Below are 9311 nucleotides of genomic sequence, written 5' to 3'. Positions count from 1 at the left end.
TTATTTTAAGGAAATTGACCATGTTTTAGTCTCTTACAAATGTTTAGGAAAATTACCAAGTTTCTATCTAATACTCCCTCCATTCAACTCCACTTTGCAACATTGCTTTTTGCGCGGGTATTAAGAAACGGATTAAAAAAACTATTAAAAGTACATAGGGAAAGGGAATGGTGGGGTTAAAGATATTAAAAAAATATAAAGGTGAGTTTTATGGTGGATTTGTGTGGGGTATGAATGACATTTTTTGTAAATATAGATTTTCAATAAGGATAGAAAGGTCTTTTACATGTCCAAATAAGGAAACCTGTAAAGTGGAGTTGAATGGACGGAAATAGAATACTTGTAAAGTGGAGTTGAATGGAGGGAGTATAATTTTAACCCAAACTATATAATATTTGCATTGAGATCCCTTAATCGGGTCCATCACACGGTGCTAGTGATTTAAAACTATAGAGTATAATTAATTTGTTTAACTTTCTTTAATTACATTGAAGTCCCTTGTTTCTGGATTTAATATATAGTATTGATTGATAACTGGGGTGAATTACCGTTAAAAGAGGACGATTCGGAGGATATGTTGTTGTATCACTTTGGAGAGAAAACTTTAGAGAAGTTTTCTCTTAGTATATGAGAGGATTTATACTTTTTAAATTTCCACCTCATTAATATTTATCAGTTCACTCAATTATACTCCCTCCCAGTCACTATAATGTTCTCTCTTTCCCAAAACGGATTATTCAACTAATGTTCCCTTTTCTATTTTTAAAAACTTTTACTCTTATTTTATTCATTCCTCTCTCCTATCACCAAACCCCACACAACTCTTTTACTCTTATTTTATTACTTTCCTTTATGTTTTGGCCCCACAATTCTTTATTTAACTACTAATAATTCATCCCTCTCTCCTATCACTAACCCCACACAACTCTTTTACTCCTATTTTAATACCTTTTCTTAAGTATTGTGCCCATATCAAATGGGAACAATATAGTGACTGAGAGGGAGTATTTTGATATAAAACAAAAAAATTGAAAATGGAAAATTAATAAAAAAAAATTATTTAAGTTCTGATTTTTTTTAATGCATTTGTTTTTTTGTCATTAAGCTAATAGTAAGAATGTGTCAAGTTATATATTCTTTACAGTAATAATTATTGCATTACTAAAAAAATTAGTAACTTATAATTTAATATCAATTTTATTTTATTTTAATGAAAAAAATCATAATTATGAATTTATTTAAAAACTTTGAGTTTATTTATAAGAATATATTCACTGAAAAGATAATAATTAATGAAATTTTTTTTTACTTATGACCTTATTTAGCTAGATGCTTTTTAGAGGGAAAACTAAGAGAATTTTTATTCTCTTAGTTGTAAGGGGGATTTTTATGCATTGGTATTTAGTCAAACAAATTACATGCTTCCCCTTGTCAGTTGGGCCATTGCGCTAACTCGACACAACATGGGCACACCTTATCTGAGATGGAAAATTTTAGCCAAGGTTTTATTTTGTTGAGTACTACTAGTATAGATCCCGCACAATGTGCGGTATGTATAGAGTATTTATTTTTTAGGATGTTATTTATAGTAATGGAAAATTAAAGTAATGAAAGGTGTATTTTTATGAAATCTATATATTTTTTTTACCATAAAAATAAGGATTTCATTTTATAAGTTTTCTCTAATTATTTTAATGATTTTTTTTGTCACAAAGTTAATGGTAGTAATGTGTCAAGTTATTTTCTAAAGTTATAATTATTGCATTTAATGAAAAATTTACCAACTTATAGTTTATAATTTAAAATCAATTTTTTTTATTTTGATGAAAAATCATAATTTTAAATTTGATTATAAGATTAAAGTTTATTATAATATAATTATTACTCCATATTTTAATGAAAATATAATAGTTTAAAGAAAGAAAGTTTTACTTGTTTCTTTATTTAGATAGAAGCATTTGGAGGGAAAAACAAAGAGAATTTTTATTCTCTTAGTAGTAGGAGGATTGGTAGTTGTTTACTTTATACTAGTTTAGATCCCGCACAATAAATTGATGCATGTGGTATCGATGAATACCAAGTCAGCAAGGGACGGGTGAGGCAAGCAGTGAGGCCGGGGTTCGGTGGGTAAGGTAGTGGAGGGATTAATGCATGTAAGTGGTGGTGTAGTTGGGAGATAAGATTCCGGCAAATGGGAGATAGTACTTTTACTTCTTACTGATCAACAAATTTCGTAAATAGGTGCCGTGTTATCAATGATTCAATCAGAGTGAGAACTGGCAAACGCTCCAGGATACCGTGTCAAAATGAAACACAGCATATAAGTCTTCTTGATAGCATAACTGAAATAAAATGAAACACAGCATATAAGTCTCAGTTCCATGCCAGCTAAAGACAATAGCACATCCGAAACAAAATTAAGGTAATTGTTAGAGAGGGTTTTTTTGGATTGGAGTTCATTAAGTAAAACAAACAATGGGAGACATTAGCCTCAATGAGAGTAACAAATAGCATTTTCTACGAGTTCCTACTTTCCTAGGTTTTCAAGGTTATTTTTTCCTGTGATTTTTCGTACCAATGGATTACTCGTAAAAATAAAGCCCTTGCTAGTAGAAAATATACCTGTTGGAGGAACCCTTGGCAGCATTGATGAGCTCATCAGCAAGGCACTCAGCAATAGTCTTGATGTTCCTAAAAGCACTCTCCCGAGCTCCTGTTGTCAGAAGATAGATAGCTTGATTTACTCTGTATCGTGGTTTGCCAATGTCAACAGGGAACAGAAATCAAAAATAGTGAATGGCTGAATCAACTAGAGCAATGTCATTAACCTACAAAGATTGGCCAAGTAAATCTCCTCACGAGAGACTCAGCCGACCCTAAAGTGAGGGCAAATACTCACTTAGGCATCAGAGATACTTTCATGGGAAACCCCAAACTTGGTTTGTTCCCTGTTTCAAGAGCAAAGAGAGTAGGTTCAAGACCTCACCTCCAAGGACCCGAGGAGCATCGACGTCTCACGTCGGACAAAGCTTAGTCATCATAAAAAAACACTTATTAATTTCGTGTAATTTGTATTAAGCACTAAATACTCCCTCCTATTCTAAATAACTGTTCCATTTGCCATTTCCGTCTATTCACATAACTGTCTCATTTGCCATATTTGGACATGGTTTTTTACTTTTCTACCCTTAGCTCTTTTCTTTATTTACCAGTTACCACCCCAACCACCCATAACCCATCATATTCAATACTTTTCATTATTTAACTCATATATTCTTACCCCTATACAATAATTTTCATTATTTTAACTATATTCCTTAATTTTCGTGTCATTGTCCAAATGAGACACTTACTTGGAATAGGAGGGAGTACATTTTTACTCGAAATAGATAGTATATCCTTCTCACTTGCATTTTTGGATTATGGCCTACCTAGATTAACAAATAAAATATATGCAAGTTCTAAAAATTGTAAGTCGGCAAACAGAGCCAATACCACCTCTACACTTGCCTTAGTTGCAGACATACCACCTCCTCTACACTTACTTATATGTATTTAGAAGTTTCTAAACATACAACCTCCTCTATACTTGCTAATGTATATCTTCTTGAACTTTCTACACTTACTACTTTAGAACACAAGGTTAGTTCTATCATGTCCTATTTTTATTGGCTTACATGCATGGCGACCTGTCGATTAGCGCTACTATACACTTGCTTTTAGAACTTTCTAGGCATGGATTTTTCTAGAAATTTCTACTGGATAACATATAAATAGGAGGGAGTGAGGGACGTGATACAAAATTTCATCCCCCTTAAACCAACCACCGGAACATAAATTCACACTACCAAACCAACACCCACCTGAGAAATTAAAATGAGTACAAGTAACTCCGAAGCGGCCGCGACTCGTTTCAGCGGGTTGTCTGATTTCCTGATGAATAACTGGGGTGAATTACCGTTAAAAGAGGACGATTCGGAGGATATGTTGTTGTATGACGTGTTACAGGATGCCATTGATACGGGGTGGTCTCCTGTCACAGACGGCCCACCGGAGAAATTGCCATTATTTAACAAGGACGATTCGGAGGATATGTTGTTGTATGAGGCGGGCCCTCCAGTTGAGAAGCGTTATAGAGGAGTCAGACAGCGGCCGTGGGGGAGATATGCGGCCGAGATTCGGGACCCTACCAAAAATGGCGCTCGGGTTTGGCTGGGAACATTTGGGACTGCTGAGGATGCGGCATTGACCTATGACCGGGCTGCCTTACGAATGAGGGGGAACAAGGCCTTGTTCAATTTCCCTCTTCGGGTTAACTCTGCTGAACCTGACCCAATCCGAATCACAGCAAAACGAAGGGCCCCTCATCAGAGGACTGCATCGTCGTCGTCTTCCTCCTTATCGGATAACCAGTCTCCCAAGAGGAGGAAGGATGTGTTGGGTGGGACAACAGCAATTAGGCAGGGGGGATGCATGCCTGCCTATTTAAACTAATTTGTTAAAAACGCACTAGACAACGAGTCATTTTATCATATATGACACCTCTAGTAATAGGTGTAGTCATCTTATAATATGACTGACACCTAGAGGTATACTAGTGAAAAACTCCAGGGACGGTTCTATTAATAGTGTGATAAACGGGCTGGGTTAGATTGGGTCGAAAACGGGTTAAATCAGTTTGAACTGGATTAATCTTGAGTTTACAAAAATTCAGGTCAAGTCGGGTTAGATCATTGTAGATTTCGGTCATTTTCGGCTCCATTACTATCAAGTTTTAGAGGTAATGATCAGTATGAAAAAAAAAAAAAAAAAAAAAAATTAAGGTCAAGTCGAGTTAGATCATTTCAGGTTAGGGTTCTCTTCGGCTCAATTACTATCAAGTTTTAGGTATAATGATCAATGTGGAAAAAATAAAAATTCTGGTCAAGTAGGGTTAGATCACTTTTAAGTTCGTGTCATTTCCGGCTCAATTACTATCCAGTTTTAAAGGTAACGATCAATGTGAAAAAAAATTAAAAGTTTAGGTCAGGTTAGATCACTTCTAGTTCCGGTTATATCCAACCCAATTACTATCAAGTTAATGATCTGTTTGTAAAAAAATAAAAATTCAGGTCAGACTATGCTGGGTAGGATCATTTCGGGATATTGATTAAGCTCGAATTTTCAGTTCCAATGTCAGGTTAGGTCGAATACATGTTTGATCATTTGGAGGAATAATTTTGTCAAGTCTACTTGTGGGTGTTAGAAAAATGTTGGTCAAATGCAAATCATAAACGATTTGTATACTTTTTTTTTCGTACTAGTCGTTGCTCCGCGCCCTCCCGGGCGCGGTGCCCCAATTTGTTCAATTGTGTAGGTGACTTCATTAGTAAGCGCTGCAATGGATATGGATATTGCGGTTCACGTACCCCAAATCTATACGGTAAGTACTAAACTACATACATGCAAACAAATGAATAAATAGTATTTTGACATACCTACAATAGAACATAGTTTAGTGAAATAAATCAGGGCATGTTCGTATGAACGGGCGTGACTCATCAACCCGACATAATTAACACTATACAAGTTAGCTTACGTATATTTGGAGTAAGAGAAAGTTGGTAATGCAAAGCACTCGTAGCAGTTGGTTCTGTTTCTTATAATGAATAATTATAACCTTTACAACCATCGCCTTTAGGACTATCGACATGCAAATGACCACCCTAACCAGGGGCGTCTTAAAACAAATGGAGGTCCGGTGCGACACAAGAAAATGAGGCCCTAAATATGAATGCACAAGTCTATTATAGTTCAATGTTTGTATTGAATTTCATTTATAAAAGCTTGTAATCCGGTGACCAAAAGCATAATTTCTTATGTTTGTAATGAGGCCCTGTGCTAAGTGCGTCAGGGTTCCATCAAAGTCCAAAACATAATTTCACTTTCAACAATCCGTACTATCTAGCAGAATGTTAGCCTTTTTTAATATCCAAAAAATGGTATATTGGCACAAGAAACATTTTCAAATCTAAATTCTTTATCCAAAAACAATGCGCATGGTATCTATAAGATCACAAATATGCCCCTTGGACGGCCCCGATTCCTTAAAGTTGATTGTCGATAATTTAGAGTAAAGCGGCGTATTAATTTACTTCTAATGCCCGTACTTGTCACTTTGTGCATCCTTTTGCAGGAAACGGCTCAAGTATGGAGGAATTGGGGCAAGAAAGGCACCCCATTGCCTTTACATGAAGAAGAGGTGAAGAAATGAAGAACAGTGTGTTTTGCCGGCAGGCCGGCAGCCGGCCCACCGGCAGAACACACCCCAGGCATGCCAAAGAAGTTGAAGAAAAGGCTGAGTGCTGTGTTTTGCCGGCAGGCCGGCAACCGGCCCACCGGTAGAACACAGCTAGTGGGTTTAATTGAAGAATTTGGTGAAAAACAAGCTTGACCTCGCTGCCGGTAGGAGCACCGGCAGCCGGTCAACCGGTATTACGCACCCCAAAGAAGAAGAAGAAGTCCTGAAGAAGGTGTTTTGCCGGCAGGCCGGCAGCCGGCCCACCGGCAAAACACGGATGCCAGACATTTTAAATCCTTGCACGGTTTTGCCGGTAGGAGCACCGGCAGCCGGTGCACCGGCAAAACACAGCAGCACGGGATTTGGGCTTTTCTTCCCCTTTTCTTCCTAATCTTGTACAAGCCTATAAATACCCCCTCTTAAACCCTTTTGTAAACACAACCCTAGATCCAGAATATTTACCCTTTCAAGCTTAAAACTTTGTTAATCTCTTTGTTAATCTTTCCTTAATTAGAGAGTTTCTTCAATCAATTAGTGATTGAATTTGGGTTTGTAAGAAGATTGAAGGATTTCCTTCTTTATTATTTCTATCCAAATTCCTCTTTCACTATTTTGTTGGTATTAATTCTTTCCCTATTTCCATTTGTTTACATTTTATTCTTCCTTCTTGTTTGTTTGATTGTTTATGTTAAAATTGTTGTTGTTGTTTGTTTGTTGTTCTTATTTTCACCATTGTTCATCTTTTCATTGTTCCTCTTTCCTTTGTTTCTCTTTCATTTGTTCATCCTTGGATAGTTGTCCTCAAAGACTTAATCTTTGAGTTGATTTGGTTAAAGATTGTGCCTTTTAGATTAGTTAACCCTTGTTATTAGAATTAATCTCTTTTCTCTTAATTATTGTTGATTTGTTGCATGTTTAGTAGTAAGATTCATCTCCTCACTATGTTTGTGACCAAAGTTTCCATCTTTATTGTTTATTTTGCAATTAGGACCATGATTAGTGAGTAGTCTCCTTCTAGGACTCGGTTTGACCCGATATGGGTAATTTCACTAATTAATTGTCACTAAGGCTAATTTGTGGGGAAAATTGGTTAGGGTAGTCTTGGGGAATTTTCATGCTTAAGGTTTGGTTTCCGGGTAGTGTCGGCTTTTGACCCTTGTCCACCAACGGAAGTTGGTTAGGTTGTTAGTCGAGTATTTGGGGACCGACCCTTGTCACCAACTAAGGTTGAGACCGGAAGGGAGAACCGAGGGAGGGTGCCTCTAGGCTAGTGTTTGAAATCGACCTCCGGAAGGGGGAGTGGGATGACCCGGAATTTGATGAGGGCTTAATGACCTTGACCATTTACTTGACCTCCTTGGGAAAATGCATGTTCTTGGGGTTGTCGGGTCTTGAGTTAGGGAGACCGGCTTTCGAACCCGGGAGGGGGGTTAGTCGGAGTAGCTAGTGTCCTAGTGCGAGACCGGAAGGGAGGTTCTAGGCGAATTAGAGCCATCTCCCCCTTACCTTTCTACCCCTTTTGATTAGCCGAGACGATTAGTATGTGGAATTACTCATATTCATGGTCGGACCGAGTTCTAGTCTTTCTCTTTATTTGATCTATCTCCTATCTTTAGCTTGTTTTTACCTTATCTTGTTGTTTGTCTTTAAATTTGTTAGTTTAGCGTTAGTTTGTTACTACCCTCCTTGTTATTTATCGACTTAGCTAAACCGGTGAATTAGAACGATTAGTACTCCACCTACTCCTTGTGGGATCGACCCTTTTTAAGTGTACAACGATAAAATCGTGCACTTGCGAGGTTTAACTTGAGACCATCAAGTTTTTGGCGCCGTTGCCGGGGAGTACGGCTTGATATTAATCGTTTTTGTTCTAGTTTAGACTAAGTCCTTTGTTACTAATCCTTTCTTTCAAGTGCTTAGGTCTTTTGCATGAGTAGGCGACGAAGACGAGGTCAGCCGATATATCAACTTGACCGCGAAATTGAAGCTACGGCAAGAAGACTTAATTCTCTAAGAAGAAGAGGTTTACTTGATATTCCACCGATTGAAGAAGTTAATCACCAAGAAGCTACCGAAGTGTTTGAAAATCCTTTTGGGGTTTTAGAAGAAGAGCCTAACACCATGGTTGAACCGGTTCCGATAAGAGACACTATGGCTCCTAAGCACATAGTCAATCCAAGCATCCAAAGGCCACGAATTCAAGCTAATAACTTTGAGATTAAAAATGCCTTGCTCAACTTTGTTCAAGACAACCAATTTGGAGGAGGTCCCTTGGAGAACCCAAATGATCATCTAAATGATTTCCTTGAAAATTGTGATATGTACAAATCAAATGGGGTTTCCGATGACGCGGTTCGCCTTAGGTTGTTCCCCCGTTCTCTTAGGGGTTCGGCCAAGGATTGGTTGAAGAATTGTGACCCGGATTCCTTCAAGACATGGGATGAGTTGGCTTCGGCATTTTTGAACAAATATTTCCCACCCTCAAGAACGGCCAAAGTCAAGAGTGAATTACAAAGCTTTACTCAAGAAGAGGATGAGACCTTATATGAGGCATGGGAACGGTACAAGAAGCTCCAACGGTTATGCCCACACCATGGCATCTCCGAAGCCGAGCTAGTGAACAATTTCTACAAAGGGTTGACTCAAGACCTTAGGCTTTCATTGGATGCGGGATCGGGGAAAGGTGCCTTAGACATTTTGGGGCATAAAGCGGCAAAGGAACTAATTGAGGAGATGGCCTCAAGAACTATGGAATGGGGAAGTGATAGGCAAATGAGGAAGGGCAAGAGCAAGGATTCTAATTCGGTTTTGAATGTGGAGGTTAAGGGTATGCTAGATGAACTCACCCAACAAGTTGCTTTGCTAAATTCAAAACCTAAAGGCTCCGATATGAGGCAAGTCTTGTCTTGTGAGTTGTGTGGTGAACAAGGGCATACTCCCATTGGGTGTCCCTTGATTGCACCCCTAGGTGAGGAATGCTATGAGCAAGTAAATGGGATTTGGGAGTCAACTAGTGCAAGGCAAGGGTTCA

General features: G+C 38.0%; 1 protein-coding gene and 1 non-coding gene across 2 annotated transcripts; one reads left to right on the top strand and one right to left on the bottom strand.

Moving 5' to 3' along the window:
• The first annotated feature begins 3872 nt into the window (after positions 1-3872).
• On the top strand, positions 3873-4498 carry LOC141628294 (ethylene-responsive transcription factor 2-like). The gene has a single exon (XM_074441457.1). It carries the CDS (start codon positions 3877-3879, stop codon positions 4492-4494), a length of 618 nt encoding a protein of 205 aa, XP_074297558.1. The 5' UTR covers positions 3873-3876; the 3' UTR covers positions 4495-4498.
• A 4275-nt stretch (positions 4499-8773) lies between these two features.
• Positions 8774-8880, bottom strand: LOC141644785 (small nucleolar RNA R71). Its single transcript, XR_012544392.1, has one exon. It is a non-coding gene; the product is annotated as a small nucleolar RNA R71 (small nucleolar RNA).
• Between the last annotated feature and the right edge of the window lie 431 nt (positions 8881-9311).

The sequence above is a fragment of the Silene latifolia genome, chromosome 2 (genome assembly GCF_048544455.1).
Source record: "Silene latifolia isolate original U9 population chromosome 2, ASM4854445v1, whole genome shotgun sequence".
Classification (NCBI taxonomy): domain Eukaryota; kingdom Viridiplantae; phylum Streptophyta; class Magnoliopsida; order Caryophyllales; family Caryophyllaceae; genus Silene; species Silene latifolia.
Note: the sequence above shows the minus strand (reverse complement) of the source record. Positions and strands in the feature narration are given on the sequence as shown.